The sequence below is a fragment of the Labrus mixtus genome, chromosome 18 (assembly GCF_963584025.1).
Source record: "Labrus mixtus chromosome 18, fLabMix1.1, whole genome shotgun sequence".
NCBI classification, from domain to species: Eukaryota; Metazoa; Chordata; class Actinopteri; order Labriformes; family Labridae; genus Labrus; species Labrus mixtus.
Genome location: NC_083629.1, coordinates 23,966,701 through 23,987,331, shown reverse-complemented (window position 1 = coordinate 23,987,331; position 20,631 = coordinate 23,966,701). Strand labels below are relative to the sequence as shown.

General features: G+C 42.6%; 1 protein-coding gene across 4 annotated transcripts in view; it reads right to left on the bottom strand.

Moving 5' to 3' along the window:
• The window catches only part of slc4a11 (solute carrier family 4 member 11), a 94,769-nt gene that overhangs the window by 67,871 nt on the left and 6,267 nt on the right, over nt 1-20,631 (bottom strand). For all 4 annotated transcript variants that reach the window (XR_009676426.1, XR_009676427.1, XM_061062773.1 and 1 more), the window contains exon 2: nt 2,017-2,067. Coding sequence is in view for 2 of the 4 variants with exons in the window: in XM_061062773.1 (XP_060918756.1) it covers nt 2,017-2,067 (51 nt within the window). In the remaining 2 variants the exon portion in view is untranslated. The remainder of the gene's footprint in view (nt 1-2,016; nt 2,068-20,631) is intronic.

The window sequence follows — 20,631 nt, the reverse complement described above, 5'->3', positions numbered from 1 at the left end:
GCCTTTATTAGAGAGACAGGACAGTGGATCGTTAGAAATCAGGGACATGCAGGAAAAGAAGCCACAGGTCGGATTTGAACTGGGGCCGTCCGCTTTACAGGACTACAGCTTCTGTACTAGACCGTGGCCCACCCCAGTTTGACTGTAAATGAATATATAAAGTTAAGAACGAGAATATCTGCTCAGACATTACCAATCAACTCATTTGGGGAATCCTTGAAAAAGTCCTAATAATTCACACATTCCCTTTTTTTTAGGAAGAATTACACCACTCGCGTTTCCACTGTCCAAAGTTGGGAAGGGTACCAAAATAACTGAGCCGTACCGTCCTCCTTTTTTGTTACCCTTCTGTTGGGGTGCCAAGCGTACCGATCCAACCATAACGGGTGAGCTAGACCCGCTGCATTCTGTCGATTGGTCAAAATCATCTTCACTTCCTCTGTGACAGCACCATGTTAAAATATCCTGCAAATTTGGAGAAATCAATTTCAAGGCTGTTTTGTTTCTTGCCTCGGAGATGCTGACCTTCCTAGGAATCATTGATCTTTGCTTACTGTGTCACGTTCTTCTAATTTGTTAAATTACTTCCAGCGACTTCCAGCCTGTACCCACCGTTTGTTTTTGCTTGTTTTAATTTGTCTTTGAATGTCTACATTTCCATCGTGGACGACTGAAAACGGACACATATCATATGGCAGCATATTCATTGCTTGGCACTTGGTAAACGCTGACTTCCTTTTCGGCACCACTAGCTCGCCTACCTGTCGTTACGCAGCAGGTAGGTCCTGTTAGCATGATAAGCTAGGCTAGCCATGCAACAGACGCGACCCTGAGATTGATTGACACATGTACGGACATATCAGTGTTGAGCTTTGACTCGTCTTGCATTAGTGATGTTTATCTATTGGTTAAAACAGCAACTGCCTTGGCAACGACTTTGATTGACATGTCAGGTCAGTGTATTGTTTTGGTCGGTAAAAACCGGGACATATCAGTGTTTTATAGATATTTTTGGGGATTTGGGACACAGAGCTGCCTCAGACTTTCAGTTTTAAGACTGCCTCTCCACACTTCATTTTTTCTCTTTTAATCAGGACAGTCAAACTTTTTTATTAGCTATTCGACTATTGTCCCCTGTTCCTGAAGAGCACCTGATTTTTCTATATTTATTTTGTTTTTTTGTTTTTTTTGACCCAGTGCAGCACTCACTTCTACATTTCTTCCACATGTTCTCTTTTGTTGACAAAAAGAACATTTGACCCCAATATGAGCGGCCATTTTTAAAAAATCATCATTAAAAAGATGATAATTCCAGACGAAGAAGGTAATTGCACAGATACATAAATTAAATGTTGTCGTTGCTTGCTCTCAGACTTCGGTGTGCTCGAGGAGAGCGTCTCAGACTGAACCTCACTAACGAACCACTGCAGTGACTGTGCTGGATGATTCTCATGAGCCAGCGGTAATGTAACTGTGTTTATATGGTGATTAAAGATTTCCTAATAAAGACAGATATGTGGAGGGGGGGGGGGGGGGAGTCTGCTGAGAGTGAATCCGTGTGTTGCAGGAGGGGAATAATTGGCTCGGGGAGACAGGGAGATCCAACGCACGCACGCTCGCATGTTCTGTCCTGACTGCTTGTGCTGCACATACTAATTGGGGGACTCGCCTTGGCGTGAAGGTAATGAAACCGCCGTCATCATAACAGCCAGAGCCAAAGTTCATTATTTTTTATCTGAAAGCATTGGAGCGTGAGAGATGAGGAGAGAGCTTTTTCTGCTTCTGTGCGGCAGCTCTTATCTGGAAATCTGATCTTTCACTGTGAATATACTGTACGACGAGCATTACTGGAAGAATTAGGAGAAAGAAAAATTGTTCTCCCTCCCGTTGTGATCAGAGGATCCCACTGTCTCTGACTCAAAGATCTCTTATTACGGGCAAACTTTTTGGTGGAAAATAGCTGAAAATGCATTGAGCAGTTGCAACCATGAATCCTCCCGGTTGACCCAGACTCACCCATTTCTTGAAAGAAGTATCCATTCTTGGACATCCCAGAGGGAGGCGCCTCTGCAGGAGAGAGCAAAACAGAGAAAGACGGAAATTACTGAGGGGGAAGCTGGGCATCAGTAAAAACTGCTCTGCAGGGAAACATTTTCACTTGTTTGTTGGTATTTTTTATTTTTTTACACAGTAATTGTCGGTATGAAAGAGTCTTAAAATTACAAACACAAGCCATTATCATAGCTTTGTTCAGAGTGTTGGTGCTCAGGAGGAAATGAAAGAATACATGTATTCAAATAGGAGAAGTGGAAGTGCGATCTTTGTGAAGAAGAATTCTTTCTACCATCAGCAGGGGGCGACTCGACGGGTTGCAGATTTATTTTTTGTCTACTCTCCTCCTCCTCCTCCTTTTTGTTTTTAAATGCTCGATATATGCCTTCCTCACAATAGAGTAGGGCCGGGCGATCAAAAATCATATCTCTATATTTTATCTCTTCTAAGACAGCGAAAAAACTAAATTCAGTTCCAAGTCTAATCCACACGTTCCAAATGTCCAACAGGCGCTTTCATTAACAGCCTGACGCACAATGTCAACACGTCCATGGACATGAAAATAAGTTATCTGTTTGTGAAAAACAAAAAGTAAAAAAAAAAAAAAGGCTCCTTAGCGAAAAATAAAATACATACAAATGTTCCTTTCCTGCAAAAACAGAATAGAGAGAGCTGTGAACAAAAACATGAAAAATGTAAAGCCGTCATTCCTAACATGTTGATTAGACGGAGAAACGCTAACGGGCAATGATTATCTGCAATACACCGTCTAAGACCCAGCAGAGGTCTGAACTTTGCCGGTGCGTTCAGTGATTATCCATAGTGAGCTTCTCTTCTCTCTGGTAGGTAAAGCGTTTTAAAAATGGTGGAATTAAACTTAATACACAAATACACATCGAGTAAAAGATATCAGAGCGTCATGAGGCCCTGAGGATGAAAGATACAGAGAGGATACTCTGAAGGTTATTGAGGAAGAAGAGGAGGAGGAGGAAGAAGAGGAGGAGGAGGAGGAGGATGAAGAGGAAGAGGACAAGGAGGAGGAAGAGGAAGAGGAGGAGGATGAAGAGGAGGAGGACGCCTGTGTTAAAAGGGCTTCAGGTGTTTTTATTGTTCATCTATGACCAAAGATCAACAGAATGTCTCAGGTATTTTTCTGACTTACAGTAAGTCACAGCAACAAGCCAATCAGAGGACAAAAATGGGTTTAAAAAGATGCACACACACACACACACACACACACACACACACACACACACAGACACACATATACAACACATATACAACACACCAACAACCACTGACAAAGTCAGAGTGTCAAATGTAAAATGGGGGCGATCAAGATGAAAATGCATAGTGAGCTCTGATACCGACACTGACTGGTATCACTATCATCCTGAAGGCCAATCAACACATCGACCTGATACAACAGTTTATAAGACTCAGGCAAAGCGCTTAATGATGCTTCATTAGAGTGCGTTCTAATCCAAGTGTCGCTGTAGGAGAGTATGAAGGAGGCGTGGCCAAACCTCAGTTTGTTTTGGTTTCATGCTGATGCTCAAGGACGATCTACTGGATCAAAAAGTCACACATTCTTCCTTTGATATAAAGACTTGTGACAAAGGGATGTCCATCCTTCCAGATCTTTATCATATTCAGACGATGCTTAATTTACTTTTTTAATAATCTCCTCTTTTGTCTCGGAGTCTGCTTTGAGACCGGAGTTTGTCACGGCGAGGTGTCCTTTCTTAGAAAAAGAGAAAACGCCGTGTCCCTGCCTCTTTGAGGAACTGAAATGAGATGGAATGGATTAAATTGATTCACAGGCCCATTGTTGTGACCTTCAAGACCAATCGGTCGGACTGGTTACAAATGGAGGAAGAGTTTGAAATGTCACAGACCTTCACTGAGTAAGCCTCCCACAGGAAAAACACCAAGAAACTCTCACTTTACACTCGCTGATTTTACACATCTGTCATAGAATAAAAACAACAACCCTGATATTATCGCGATAGAGCAGCTTGTTTACGGTACAAAACCGTAAACACAAAACCTCAAGGACATACTACCAGGTGAGTAACAGTGAGTTTCTTTTTTTTTTCCTGAAATGAGGACATGTTATTGTTGCAGATCCTTTTTGTCACAAGATGGTTCACATGCGAGCGACGAAGCAGCAGCTTGGAGTTAAGTGTCTTGCTCAAGGACACATCGCACATGTGGCGGCAGGAGCTGGGGATCGAACCCCCGACCTTCCTGTTGAGAGGTGACCGACTCTACCACTAAGCCATAGCCGCCCCTAGAGTGAGCAGTGCCCCACACACACATATCCACAGCAAAGGTCTAACCAAAATTTAAAAAAAAAAAGATCCCCCCACAAGTCCAACAACAATCAACCAAGAAAAGTCTGTAATATCTCACATTCATGGAGAAAAACTTCTGTTTTCCAGCGTTGTTGTTTTTTCACATATAAGTCACAACATCGATCTTCTTTGGTTTGTCCTCGTAATGTTTACTCACACTTCAGACACGAGTCTAAAGAAGTAAAGCAGTCACAGTGACATAACGGCTTCAGCAGCACAGGGTGAACTGAACTGTGAGAGATCAGATGCACTTCACGTTCTGCCTTATTAAGAACGCTGCATCGATGCATCACTCAGTTATCGTCTCAGTTTTAATAAAAACACCAAAATACAGAGTGAGGCCGTTTCACAGTGAGCTGCTGCTGAGACGTTTTCCCTCTGATGTCGGATCAGTCGATGAAGAAGTCGTTCTCCTCGCAGTGAGAGCGAAAGAGACAGAAAGAAAAACAAAATATTAAAGACAAAAAAACTCAAAGAGATGTGACTAATTCATATTTCAGTTAGGGATTAATTACCACTAGTCCCACTTCCTTTTTATATCCCTTTTTATTTTCTTATTTTATGGCTGTCAAACGACTAAATTTTTTAATCGTGATAAATCGCTAAAATGCAATAATTAATCACGATTAATCGAATATTAATCGCATTGAAAGTCAATTATTTTCGCATTTTAAATACAAATTGTTAGGCTTTTATTCTGAAATCTTGTATTGTCTTAATCTGTTAGTACTACACTTGCTGTTTAAATTCAACCGTGCTTTTATTTTGAAATTAAGTAAGGACCTTCTGGTAGATCGACGGTTACCACATTAGCTCAACCACAGAAACAGGAAGTCAAACAGGTAAAAGGAACGTGGCTCAGTGGTAGAGTCTGTCGTCTCTCAACCAGACGGTCGGGGGTTCAATCCCCAACTCCTGCAGACGATGTGTCTTTTGGCCAGACAGTGAACCCAAAGTTGCTCCTGCTGCTTAGTCTGCAGCGTGCTTTTAATTGAATCTGCACAATTGAGAAGCAGAGACCAACAAATATTCAGTGTTTACTTTTAAAAAAATGAGATTACATCATTAAGTACTGAAATCAGACATGAATATTGCGTCACGACTAATTAATTAAATCATCGTTCCAGCTCTAATTATAATGAAACTACTACATTCCCTCGTCATGGTTTCAGTGTCCATTCATGACTTTCCAGTAAAAATCTCTCCACAGTTCGTTACCGAACGAGGAAAGAAACGAGAGTCACAACGTAAAGTCTCATCGGGCTTCGCTAAATAGGCCACGGAAATATCTGTGTCATCAATTATTAAGGAGAAAATGAATCAGGGCGTTCATGAAGGATTCTGATTTATCCAGCCTTCTAGAAAGCAGCAGGAACCAGGATCTGTTCTCCCAAAGATAAATATATCACAGAGGCATCGTGGTTGAGCTGATGATAATTATCAGTTTTATGAATTCTTCTGCCAGTGATTTCTTCGATCGATCTGAGTTATTGTTTGAGTAGATAAAGAAAAGAACGTCTGGTAAGATCGAAGGTTTCATACTGTCTGAAGCTGAGAAAACTTTACTTTCTGTTTGAATTCAACCATGCTTTTATTTTGAAATAAAGTAAGGACCCTCTGTTAGATAAAAGGTTATTGTCTTAAGCTGAGAAAACTTTACTTCCTGCCTGAGTTCAATCCTGCTTTTATTTTGAAGTAAAGTCTGGACCTTCCTATACATGTAGATGTAAGGTTGGGACATGAAGTTAAGCACAGAAACAGGAAGTGGTTAGGGATCACAAACTGAGGTCAAACAGCTCAAAGGAACGGTAACAAAGGTCAATGTGTGATGTCATAAGGTCAATGTGTGATGTCATAAGGTCAATGTGTGATGTCATCAGGTGGATATTACTTTGGACTCGTCAGCTGAGCTGTCTGAGAGTTTGTTAAAGTGAAAATGAGACATTCAAAGATGCATCGAGGTCGTTCTTTTACATCACTGAGACTACAGGGAGACACTGAGAACGACTATCTACGGCGAGCCTGAAGGGACAAAATAGCGTGAGATCAATGTGGTAAAAAATAATTGATGCATTAATTTATAACGTCTAACGAGTTAAAGCTGACAGCCCTGAATAAAGCTCCACAGCAACCCCGAGTAAATGTATTTAAAGTAGACCCCAACTATATTAAATTTACAACAGTTTAAAGGCGGGGCGTGGCTTAAGATGGAGCGCAGAGGGGAGGCGGTGGGTGCAGACGGAGCACTGAGGGAATGCTACTTTCAAAATCATGCTAGTATTTTAAATTGACCAACCCTGCCTTTAGGTGTAAGAATCCGACACGTTGCACCTTTAAGAAGTGATACATGAGTTGAGCTTGACTTATTTACTCGTCTACAATAATGTTGAAATGTTGGCGCCCGATCGTTACATAAACATGATGTTTTTAGTCGGCAGGGCACAGAGATGTAAGAAAAATCATTGAACAAAAGCAAATCTTTTCGATGTCCCGCGGCGGCTCTTCTATCCGACTGCTTATTTATTTATGTAGCACATCATGCCGGCTTCCTGAGGACGCTGTGCTCCTCTGAACTGTCTTATTCTGAGTGCTGTGATCAGGAGCTGCTAGCATCATAAAGATGTGCGCTCTGCTTGTATTGAGCTGTTTGGCACTGACAGATGCAGAGAGAGACAGAGAGAGAGAGATTTAGGAGGATTGGAGGGGAACGCATGTTGGTCATGTACCGGCTTTGTCAGATCAATATAAATGCAGCGGGAGGCGTCCCTCTGATGTGAGGCAACAAGCTCCACTTTAAGACCAAATAAGAAGGGCTTTGTTCTAAATTTCAGCACGCAAATAAGTAAGTCTAACTCGGGGGAAATAAACAGTGACAGGGAAGTTTTATTTTTCAGGTAGTGAGGAACCTGATGCCTCCTTTTTTTGTCGATAATAAACTCTTAAATTAGACGGAGCCGTTCATCATCAGACGGAGGACGTTAAATTAGATGTAGATGAGACTGCAGTGCATGTTTTTTTTCACAAGTTGAAAGACTCAGCGCCATGGTTTTGACTCTGCACGCACCCTGCCCTGCTGGGTCCGTTTCTGGAGTGCGAGCGCAGCCATGATCAGCTGTACACATATCACGAGAACTACAAGATCACGCGGGAATAAAGAGAAAAACGTGCAAACAACATGTTGCTTTGTGTTTCTGAGGATGATTTGTTTTGGGGCTTTTTGTGCCTTTAATGGAGAGATAGGACAGTGGATCCAGTTGGATATCAGGGAGAGAAAGAGAGGGTTCTGACATGCGTTAAAGGCACCACAGGCTGGATTCGAACCTGGGCCGCCCGCTTGGAGGACTACAGCCTCCATACATGGGGCGCACGCATTAACCACTGTGCCACCAGCGCCCCAGGATGATTTGTTTTGACGTAATGTCGATAAAGTGATGGAAAATACAAGCATGAGTTTGTTAATTGTGTTTTATTTTGAAATGGATCGGGCGCTCTGTGCGTTTTCTTTTTCTGACTTCCTGTCTGGGTGGATCTATTTCTTTCCAGAAAGAGACAGACCATAAACTGAAATATTTTCATTCTTTACATTTCAATTTCTTTGAGCAATTAATTTGCAATTCAGACTGCTCCTGTTGATTGATGTTGGACGCTCTGCATCCCTGAAACGCATGCAAACGATGCATCTGGGCGATCATATGGATGAGCGGTGTTTTGAGGATGAAGAGGAGGAACAAACACAAACAGAAAAATATCCATTCTTTGAACTCCAGTTGAAGTTACTGATATAAATAGAAATGTCTCTTCAGTTTTAAAAGACTTTCAGGTTCAATTAAAGCCAGATAAATAATTAATAAGCAAGTTTTTGTTTCTCCCTTTCAGTTTTATCTTGAAGGAGCTTTGCATTGCGAGCATCAGTCTCTGGCACCACATTTTGGAGAAACAAAAGTCAGAATTGCAGAAATGAGCACGATGAGATCATAGCAGAGGCACGTTATGACACGCTAAACTGCACAAGTCATGCATTGTGTTCAGCTCGGCCCCTCCTGTGAATAAACGGAGACCCCCTACTCTTCTACATTACCACAACTGTGTGAGAAGTTTACTGCTCTGCACTTCCTCAATGATGACTTCTAACCCAACCTTCCTTCCTTAAGGCATAAAACATACAGTCAACTTTTTCAGACTCTCAAGTTTCCTTGTAACTCTTTTTTAACTTTTGTTCTTTATTATTTTCAGGCGACTTGCTTGTGCTTCCTTCTCAGACTTTCGACTAAATATTAGTTTTGTTGCTCTGCAGCTTTAACAACATTACTTGTCTCTTGTACTGTCTCTTTAACTGAAGCACTCAAAAAAACATGATCACAATAATATCACATTTGAGAATCCCTTTACACCTTTAAGAAAAACCTAAAGACCCAGCTTCTATGAACACCTCTGCTCTTTATGATATTGATGCCACTAATGATGATTATGATGATTCAATTGAGGAAGATGATAAAGACTCTGTGTACTGCCTTTCAGCACTTGGTCTGATCTGACTTGAAACTGTTTCTGACGTTGTTTCCTCATGCCTAGCTCCTTACTTGTGTTGTACTAACTCTTACTGCCGGTTTACACATGATCTGTATGCACAGCGTTCTGTCTCCACCATGGTGTTATTTCCTAAAAGCCTAACCAGAAGTCTAGCTAGAAGTCCTATATACATAGCATCGGTTGCACTTTAATTTAGATGTAACAATGGCTACATGTATCGTCCCTGATAAATAAACTAATATATAAATAACAGGTCAGTTTCTGAAGCATAAGCACTGCAGAGCGCAGCCATGAGCAGCTGGACTAGCTGGTTCACAAGATCACAGAAGTACTCGTCTGACTTCCTGTCCAGGTCGATCTTCTCTGATCAGCTTGAAGCGTACTTGCAGCTAGCTTAATCAAAAAATAGACTCAGCGCGTATTTGGAAAGGGGAAGAGTGGAGTGGCTCCTTGGGCACGCGTTGGAGATAGACTGCGAAACGTTAGCTTCAGAGTAAGAGGTCCTACATGTGCAATGCTTTGGACAAAAGCATCTGCTGAATAAAATCGTAACCATTGTGCAATGACCAGTCAGTTAAAGGGTTAAAGTCTTTACATGTGATTTTTCACACTTAAATATATAAATCAAGTATCTCCTCTGAAAATAACTCTGTGAGTCATGACTGTCTACAATGGGTGTAACACCCGAGTCCCACTGTCTGTGATGTTTTCAGAGTTTTCAGAGTCCTATCTTCACTTTGTTTACATCGCCAGGACGGCCGGCTGACTCCTCCCCTCGTGTATAAAAGTTGTTTAATTGAGGGACTAGAGAAAAGAAGAATAACATACTGTACTCACTGCTTAACTGTGTTTCTAGATCACGCTCATTTCAGGTAAATTTACATGCAGTGTGAAGATACGAGCATAATAAAGATCGCTAGCATTAGCATGCTAACACAACAATGCAGCGCGAGTTGTTTTGGTTTCATGCTGGTGCTCAAGGGCGACATCTGCTGGATCAAAAAATCACATATAAAGCCTTTAATTGTAGACCTAACCACATCAGCAACAATTGAAAGTGTATCAGTATCTGTGGGAATACTGGTTCATATTTCTGACTTTAGGCCTGCACAGTAAAGTGTTTGATTTGTCCCCCTCCTGTTCTTTGATGATGACAAAGAAACATCAAACTTCAGTGTAGGAATGCGTAGGAATAAAAACCTGCTTTCAAATTCTCAGTGTGTCTCTTACAGTGAATACACAGAGTGCCAGAAAAGAAGTGTGTGTGAGCCTCAACCTTTCATCATTTCATCCAACATATACATGATGATGATTATCTGTCAGCCAGTCGAGTTCACGTGTCACAAAGCCACAAGCAAAAAGCAGCAATCCGCTCCGCTCATCACCAGGCGCCACAGCTCTTTTCCCTCCTGATAAAAGTCGAAAAACCGTCGTCTGATACGAGCTATCTGCAGAAAAAAGATGGCAGGAAGCTGCGGAAACCACAATGCCTTTCGCAGCCGTTGTGGTTCCTGCATCAGTCGGCCAGACTAGAGAGAAGCGACGCAGCGAGTAAACAGCTGTTTGACAAAGACAGACGGAGGGGGCTTCTGCAGAGAGAAATGTTACCTGAGATGCTCGTGTGATATCTGTCTTTGGAAACTACAAATATCCCCCGTGGGCTGCGATTCAAACAGCAGCAGAACCTTCTTCTCTGCTTTCAACTTATTCTTCATCCTTCTCTTAGAGGGAATGTGGCGGGAACATGACTTTGCACAGACCATGTGAACATCTGCACAGAGAACACCTCAGGGGAGGGTTTGAGTGATCTGGATGCCTCGGGGGCAAGGCTAAGACTGAGATGAAGCCCCGTAGGTGTGAGCGTGCACCACATTAAATATGATTTACCGCCTCTCCTACCAAGTCACAGAGCGCCGCTATACAGCAGAGCCATATATATATATATATATATATATATATATATATATATATATACCCATGACTGCAGACACAGCCACATAGAGAAGAAAGTGTTTACAGGCAATACACAGAAGCATTATGCTCACACTGAAGAACATTCAGGAACTGTTAGAAAACATGATAAGCATTTTCTTTATCCTCTTATCCTGATCCATGTGCAATCACAAGTCCATACTCAAGGTGCAGGAGCAGGTGTTATACATTTTGTGGCCCCAGTTATAAATTAATTCCCGGTGCAGTGTGGTACAATCTGAGACGATTGCTGAGCTTGCACATAAAGACTTTTCACACAATTTCAGTCACCGATACATTTACAATGCTGGCTAAAGTTGCAGGGCGCGCTGTTGTCTTGGTCGTCTGGTGAAATGTGGTCATAAAACTCAGTCTGAGGTGTTTAAGGGCAGTTTTTTTTTTCTCGTCTTGTGTCTCGTGTTGTTCAATGACGGAGGAGTGGCCTCGCCAGCATCAAACAGGAATAAAAACAAAATTTACAATGACAGTGCAGAAGAGCAGTCCATCACTAATAAAGAAGACATCCCTAAAGTGACAAAATAGATCTGATATGAACAGGTACATTTTTTTTAAGTCAGCTGGAGCGTTAAACCTAAAAGCTTTCACTTTTCTAACGAGATGAGACCAAGACCAAGGTAGGGCGAGACCGAGACAAGACCGAGACATTTAGGGATCCAGACCAAAAATACCAATGAAAAATCCTCATCTTGAGAGCAGGGGGCGTGTCACTCACTTAGACCGTAACACCGGGAAGGGGGACCGTTAATGGGGGATAAGAATGAAACTACAAACTCATTAAAGTGATACCTTGTTTTAGAAAGTAGCGTTTTCCTTCTTATCACAGTGATGATGTGGGAACGTCTGGATTTAAAAATGATCGCCCAGTCAGAGGCCGAGACCAGATGAGACCAAGGTATTTTTTAAAATTGCTAAACCATTTGAAAAAAACACCAATTTTTTTTTACAAAATGATGCTAAGAGGAGTAAAAGGTACACGCATGATTGTTGTAACATGAGTATGATAAATAACTAGGTTATTCGTTTTCGTTTGAGTATGGGTTTTCCTATTTTCCGGTGTGCACTTGAAGTCACTCGTTTTACCGTTGATTGCAGCACGTTGCCGTCTCGTTCACATTCTGTAAACAAACTCTTACCATTCAATGTATAGAGTGAATGTCTGGACATAAAGTTGTCGACTGGTCCTTCTTAGGAGTAGAAGTTACCACAATGATGTTTGTCGACGACAGGAAGAAGTCCAGAACATGAAGGCTGTGCACGAAAGCTCAGAATGTTTTGAGCCTGTTGTGTGAGCTCAGGAAAAATCAATAATAGAAAACCTTTATAAAAGTAGGTACCCAGGCTGTCCTGCCTTTCTGAAATGACACAGCGTTTAGTTTAAAGTCCTCGGCTGTAACACGGCGAGCCTTCCTGCTCCTGTTTGATGGCTTCAGGTATTAAAATCGAGTGAAAGGGAAGGACTCTGTTGGTTCAACGAGCAGTTTGTGGACGACTTTATTGGTACCAAACACTCATTATTCTAACCCAGTGCAGCACTAATTGTTAAAAGAAACGTGTTTTTGATGTGTATTTAAATGCTCCAAGACAACAGGAAGTCAACTTATACGACCCTCGGTGTGTGTGTAAACCAGCCGGGTTGAAACCCCCCCCCCCCCCAGGAGGGACAGACCTGGAATTTAAGGGAGAGGTGAGGCTGAAAAGTGAAGAGGGCATGAAATTAAAAAGGTGCTTGTGGGGGGAATCTAAGAAGGGGTTCTGGACCAGCACCACGGAGGAAGCCGGGGCTCTTTGGTTGGCTAATTGTGCCCGCGGGCTCTTTTGGCGCTCGGTTCTCTCTGGAGCTGTGGTCGTTTGGAGAGGGGATTCCTCTCCGCGCTGTTCTCTCTGTGCTCGTATACACATCTTGAACAGCAGGCCCACGTCTGGCCCTTACTCGTCTTCTTTTTATTCCAAAATAATGTGGTCACATGGTATTTCCCGAGAGGCAAAGGGGCAGACTGGAGCCTAATGTTAAGTGAGGTAGCACATCGACAACATGGGCACATTTACCTTGAGCAGTTCTGTATTTCATAAATGCAGCTGTGCATGTGTGGGTTGTCTCCGGCTTCCTCCCACAGTCCAAAGGTTAAAGCATAACGAGAAAATTATCACATTTTTCAAGTCAATGAAAAATAAGTTTTACTTGTAAAAAACCTTCTTAAAGTCATCCCCTCTTATTTCTCTCCAAATGGGAGAATATATCCTTCTAGTTTCTGCTTCACTAATGATGAAGCTGCTGAAGAGATAATAAACTCCACGCTGACATTAAACTGAATATTGTTTATCTTCTAATTATTTTTGAGTGAAATGATAAACTCAGGATTGGAGAAGCAGTAACCCTCTTTTTTAAAGAGCTTTTATTACACTTGTAAAACTTTGAAGACTTCTCTAAAAGGCTGCCATGAAGGATAACAACCTCTACATATCTATGATAAAATATCAAAGCCCAAAACACTCACACTGAACGATCCGATTCTCGAGCTTAACCAAGTGCTCACTCACACTGCATATGTTCAATCAGGACGGATCAGGACTCACATCTTTAGCCCGACGTCGAGACAAACTTCTAGGTTGTTTGGGAGGAAGTGCAGGAGTAGCTTTTGAAAAATACTTCACAAGGTAAGGACCGATCCCTCTGAGGCCTGGGAACGTCTCTGGAGGAGTCGGCGGTGAAGGGACTCCGCTTTAATCTTGTCCTTGAAAAGCAGCCAAAAAAGAAATGGATGGCGGGTTTTGTTCAGGTCGGAAGCCACCCCGGCAGTCTACAAGGAGGATTTGTGTTACACTGTAAACCCCCCCCCCCCCCCCGAGCTGTTGAGAGCATATCAAGCCCACATCACTGAGCTGCGGTGGTTCATCCAAAACCGAAATGTGGTTTTGGATGATGTAATATGTGAGGAAACACGATTTGGCTCCTCCTAAAGGTGTAATTACTTTTCTTACACTCTTTTGATATGACTTTATACTCGTCTTAAACCACAGCATCTAAAAAAACCGATTGCAATTAGAAGCAAGCCAATCAATGTCTGAAATGTTTACATTCATTGTTTTTTAATCTCATGCTATTTTGTCCCTTACGGCTCGCCGTAGATAGTCGTCCTCAGTGTCTCCCTGTAGTCTCAGTGACGTAAAAGAACGACCTCGATGCATCTTTGAATGTCTCATTTCACTTTAACAAACTCTCAGACAGCTCAGCTGACGAGTCCAAAGTAATATCCACCTTATGACATCACACATTGACCTTATGACATCACACACTGACCGCATGACGTCACACATTGACCTTTGAGCTGTTTGACTTCAGTTTGTGATCCCTAATCACTTCCTGTTTCTGTGCTTAACTTCATGTCCTAACCTTACATCTGCAGGAAGGGACTTCAAAATAAAAGCACACAGCAAGTAAAGTCCTCTCAGCCTGAGACAGTCAAAATTTCTAAATAAAAGCCTTTTTTTATTCTTGTTTGTTTCTGATTTGTCGTTGTGTTTTGCACTTCAGGGCCACCGTACTATTGGACATGGTTTTTTTATACATGCATGCGACCATGTTAGACAATTAAGTCCTAGAAAATTCCAGTAAACTAAACAAGCCTGTACTGTTCTTTACTGTGCGTCAGCGAGACATCCGAGGTTAAAAAACAACATATTATTTGATGAATGCTTTTATTCAAGGGAACCTTGAATTGTTACGATTCACATCAGCGTCTGTTGTCGTCCTTAAGTTTCCTTGAAGCAGATCGATGAAAGCCTCAAAGACTTAACGAGCCACATATTTCCTGCAAAGCTCTTCTGTGTTTACAGCGACGAGCGACAGGTGAAGAAGAAGAAGAAGAAGAATGATATCTCTTTGTGTCAAAAGATCTGAATTAAAGTGTGAATCTATCTCTTCTCTGTGGAGTGTTTTTTATTTCAGACGCTGCACTGAAGACATTGAAGGCAGCATGTTGCCTCAGTGTCAGTCCTCGTGTTTGCACGCTGAAACATACTGGTTGGGCTTCTTTTTCTAAATGCAAGTCCTTGTTTGATGAAGGGGAAGAGCTGCTGGCTCGGCTGCAGACAGCTGAGTCCCCGGGCTGCTGTCCGACGTCGATGATGTCAGAGCCTCGACCACGCTCTGGCTACGAGCGAGCTGTCTGGCAAACAGGTGGAGGAGAGGGAGTGTGTGCACTCGGCCATATGCTGCTGATGCGTCGCGTGTGGGATTGTGTTAAATATGTATTCACACACCTTCATGTGCCAGAGTGTATCATTTTATTTATGTTATCTTAAAGGGAAAATGCAACACACTTCATACTTCATACTTCATACTGAAGCGGCGCCATGAGGGTTTTGCACAAATGGTCCCATTCTTTGCTCCATGTTGGCCTTTTAAATTTACATTCTGATAAAAATATGACGCTTTCAGTTTCTTTAAATCACAACACATTAAAGATGTGTGTCTATGTATCTATGGGGATATGATATTAAATACGTGACACCACATAAAATAAGATAAAATAGGACTTAATTCATTCATCAAGTCCTCTCTACTCGAAGATTTAAAATCCAGCCTCCACATTTTTCTTTCTCATACTATGTAAAGAAACCCCAGGACAATAACTCATCAGAACCAGGCTGTAAACATGTTTACTCTTACTGTAAAAACAGGCTTTTTTAAACGGGTGTGTATGTGACGTCTGGGTCTCTTGGAGCCCGCCTCAAGGTGACACTCGACAGACTGCAGCTTTTATTTTTGTTGCTTTTTTCCCCACATCTGCTTCATTTTTCAATGCCAAAGTTTGCAGTTTCTTTGAACAATATTAGCCGTCCACTAAGCCGTTCCATGATGACTACCTGCTCTTAAATCAACCGTTTTATATTCAAGAGGATGCAAGATGACAAGTATGACAGAATGAATGTAATAATGCAGATTCTAATCCACACGGTTTGTCATTCTCTGCACATTGAGCTTTTATCATTTTGTGCTTGTTTTTTCTGGGGCTTTGATGAAAACCACCAAGTTGAATGTCTATAACTACAAATGCAGCATGTTTTGTAAGAGCCTCTTTTGGTACACTTTGTAAGATCAAGAAGATATACATTCAAATATTCAAAAGCTTAATCAATTTAGAAAAATCTCTCAAAATATTGCATGTTGCATTTTGCATTTCTTTTGGAAATGGCTTCTGCAAAAATCAGACATTTTGAGTTTGCAACGATCCTTTGAAAAAAAAAAAAAAAAGCCTGTGGAATCCTGGAGGGACCGATAAACAAATTTGTCAGAGAACATGACAGAAAGCAGCTTTAGGCAAAGGAGCAGCAAAGCACAGACAGAGTCACGGGCAAAACCCCGGCCAAAACATTTCAACACAACACGGCGACTGCCTTAGCTTTTTTCACCACAATGTTTCACACTGTGAAGACACACGGCCATGCAACAGGTCCCAACAAAGGAACAGTTGTGAGTCAGTCATTCAGTCAGGCACAAATTTGTCTGTTTAAGAATTTAGATTTGTGCAAAAAAAATTCAGTCCTGCAGCATTTTATGTTCCCAAGTTTTTTTTTTCTTCGTGTGTCTCTCAGGTCTGTGGACTGAAAAGCTCAGCCGGCTACCCTGCAGTCGTTCCACCTGAGAGAGGGGATTGTTAGTTAAAGTGAGCTGGCCACACCGAGTCCACACATGAATCAGGGTTCTGTCTGCGGCGCGGAGAGACCATGGCGTCGTGACTGAGGTTAGCGCAGGAACACGCTCCAATTTACACCCGTCCATCCCCGGTGCTTCCTCCTTTTCTTACCCACCCCCCTCCTCCTCCCTCCCTCCTTTTTTTGTCTCCTTTCCCTCCATCTATTTCTGCATTCATTTTTTTTCATATTTTTGTTTCCTCTCTGCGTCTCTAACAGTCGCACACAGATTTGGGATTATGCTCAGGTGCTGCAGCGGGGGATGCTCCACTGCTTGTGTGTGTTTATAGTGAACAAGCGAGTGAGTAAGAGGATGAACCAGGGAGTGAGTGAGTGAGCGAGCGAGGGTGTAGTTGTTCGCTACACACATACACACACACACCAACTGCTCGCTGGAGAAATCGGCTCGATTTTTGTGGAAGGCAGCGGGAGAGAAAAAAAGCCAGAGCTGGGGGATTCCTGCTAATTGCTTGCACATTCCCCTCTTCCTCCGCCTCGATTAAAGCCAGGCCACCATCTCCCTTTCATGTCTCCGTCCTCTACTGTAGGCAGCTCCAGCCTGCCCGCCATCCGACGGCATATCTCACTGCTCTCCCCCCCCCCCCCCCCCAGTTGTGGTCTTCCCCCACAGAAACACACACACACACACAGAATAATCGATGTGAGGCAGCAGATGAGAAAATGCAGGCGCAGAGTCTAGTAGGAGAGATCCTCATGCTGCACGTGTTTACCCGGCTCGCTGTCCAGGAGCGTGCAGAGGAAGTGACATTTTGCAGCGAGATAAAATATAGGATGTAATCTCCGATCGAGTCTTTTTCAGCTGAGTCTTCATACCTTTTTAATATGCAGGGCCGCCCCTGGTGGAAATCAAACCACTCACCTCAGCAGAGTCACTGCCCTGCCCGCTTATACCTTCCCGTCCCGCAACACACACACACACACACACACAGAATTTTAATTTCACCTGTGCTAACCTAGATCTCCAGCTGACGTCTCGCAGGCTGTAGCTGTAACCATTTGAACTCTGCGTTAGAAAATCTGCCAGTGCATACCTATAAAGACGTCGTGTCTCAGAGGCTTCAAAAGGCTTCAAATCTTTAGAATCAACCAAAGTTAAGAGGTCAATACGCCATGGTTTACTTTAAATGGGGGCGCCATCAAGAATCATACAACATGATGCAGCAAAAGACGGGTAGTTCAACTTTCTGTTGATAAAGTAACAACGGTTCTAGTTTTTTTTTTTGCCTACTACGCCGCCGTTAGCTGCCGCTCTAGTCAATCGTTGAGTTTCCACAGTGAGCGCCCGCAGCCAGTCTCCGGAGCGTGCTACCAGCGTCACTGTGCTCTGGCCATCGGACTGTGTCGTCCCCCACAGTCACCGCCGTCCTCATTCATGCACGGCCTGCTCCGACCTCCACCTCAGCGGTAAGGAAGACGGGACAACAGGAAGGCGTGGAAAACGAAGGAGAAATCCTTCCTGCATCTTATCCCATTTTTCTTAACAATGAGTAATGAGTCGTTTACCCGCTCTTTTGTAAAGCGCCTCAAGATCACATGATCAAGATGATGACTTAGCACTTTACAAATAATGATTGATTGATTAAAACTTAAACAAATAGTCAAATGAAATAACACAAATCTATCTATCAGCTATGATCATCTTGTCCAGAACTACCAGAACACGCAACAAGGACACAAAGGTCATCCGTCACGGTGTATCGATGCAAAACGCTGGGGGGGAGGAGGGGGGCTCGCGGTATAAACGTTGTGAGTAAAACCGAAAAGGAGTCCGAGCATAAAAATGTTATATGCAGGTCACAGGTCCCAATTATAGTCAGTATAGTCAGCCACACGGCCGTTTTGGACGCCCCTCGTTTTGCCAGATATGAGAGCAGTTATCAGGTCAAACCAACAGGTGTTGCAGGTTCTGGAACTGGTTCAGATAGAAGTGATTGTACCCGACCTAAAAAGCCTCTGCATGTTTCTAATAAGCTCCACGAGCAGAAACGTGCTCAAACTAGGATCAATATTGGAGATGCTTTTGAAAAATGGAGAGAGGTTAGAACACAGAAAGGTTTACAGACCCATGCAGAGCTGGATAAACACTGAAGCTTCAGAGTCCACCACATGGTGACCTGAGTGAGCATCGACTCTAGAGAGGAGGGGGGTTGGGGGGGGCAGACGGCTCTCTTTAATGTTTTAAATTTGGGCTGCAGTACCCATTTTAAACACTAGGGGTCAGAGTTACATACTGCTCCTTTAACTTTAAAAACCAACAAACAAACGTTTTCTCAAGCTACATTAAGTTAATTAATAATATCTGTAGGAAGCTTGTCACCAGGAAACTCCTTGAGATGGCAGACATTTCCTCAAATATATTTAACAAGCCAATAAAATCACAAGGGGTTTATTTTTGCTACATCCCTCAGACCTACCGCCATTTTGTTTCGCTAAATATGATATGTCATTTCAGCCACGTAAAAAAAGGGGAAGCTTTACAATTAAGCTTTGGGAATTCATTGACACGGGTGTCCACAGACATCTCGGGATAATTACTATGTTGATGAGAGGGTTGCTCATGGAGGGGGAGGGCAGCAGCGAGGGCGCCGTGTCCGCCGCTCTCTGCTTCTGTTGGTTTTTAAATTAAATTCACTGCAAAAGGAGAAAGTGCACGGCGCAGGACAATTTGTTCTTGTGCTGGCAATATACTCTGCAGCCTGAGCAGACCAATGCAAGAGCAATATTAAAATAGGGAACTGAGAGAGACACCTCGCATCACACATGTATACCGCTTCCTGTGCTGTAACCTGTAGAGAGGGCTTTAATCTTCAGAGGATGGGTGTGTATACTAGCAGGAGGCGGTAAACTGGGGCTTAATTATAGAACGGCAAAACCACAGTCGGCATGACATGACCAGAAACAGAGGAGGACCACCAACGCTGTGTGTGCTTTTTATTTTCTAGACATGTGCATTTATATATCGTCTGTGTGCAGCGTCAGAGATTACATGCATGTCCGTGTGCCTGCGTGCATTTTAGTCCGACTCAGCGAATTATCCTTCGATTTCAATCTGGAGACGACAATCTGCTTTTTTTGAGTTAAAAGCATCTATTGTATTTCCAATAAGATTAAAACATGATGACCTCACCGTGATGTGGAATTAAAGTGGACTCAAATCTACACTAAAAGGCCATCAGGTCATCTTCTCGTTTTCTAACCCGCTGAAAAACGCTTATATAATCATGAATTCAAACGTTTAATCTGAGGCTCAAACAAAAGCAGAACCAGGATTAAAAACTACTGCAGAGAAACACAAGGTACAAGTTAAACATTTAAAAGGAAAAAGAATCGTCAATAACTGCGACGCTTCTTGCTTTAATAATCAAAGATAAAATCTCACATTTCAGTCGAACTTCATACATAATTACTGGTTGTTCTTTTTAGGATGCAGCGCGCTCGTGTTTGAACATCCTGACTGTTTAAAAGACAAACCTGTTTTATTTACATCCTCACAAAAACAGATGCTGCATTTCCACTCCTGCTAAAGAAACAGGATGGTTGCACTTTGGTATTTTGGTGCAATTTTTTTTAGCTCAATGTGCAAAAAGCTGCACCACAACAGAAGCTTCGACATGCACAAAAACAGAAATGTTTATGACATTTACAAATATCCTCCTCACCTAACATGTTGCAGCCATGACTCTATTCCTTTATTGTAGAGAGAGAGGGGGAAGACATGTGGAAAAAGGAGCCACGGTCAGGATTCGAGCCGGGGACTACAGCCTCTGTACATTTGAGGGCGAAAACTAACCACTAGGCCACTGGCACCCAATTTTGTCATAATGCTGAACTAAAGTATTCCAGGTCACAAGTTGTATGATGATCTGAATATCGAGTTATGTCACTGCTTTCCAATTTCTGAGTTCCTGAAAAGACGAATGATGAGTCTTGTTTTCATTGATCATCAGGAATCAGATTCATGCTGCCTCCGGTCGGCGTAGCGATA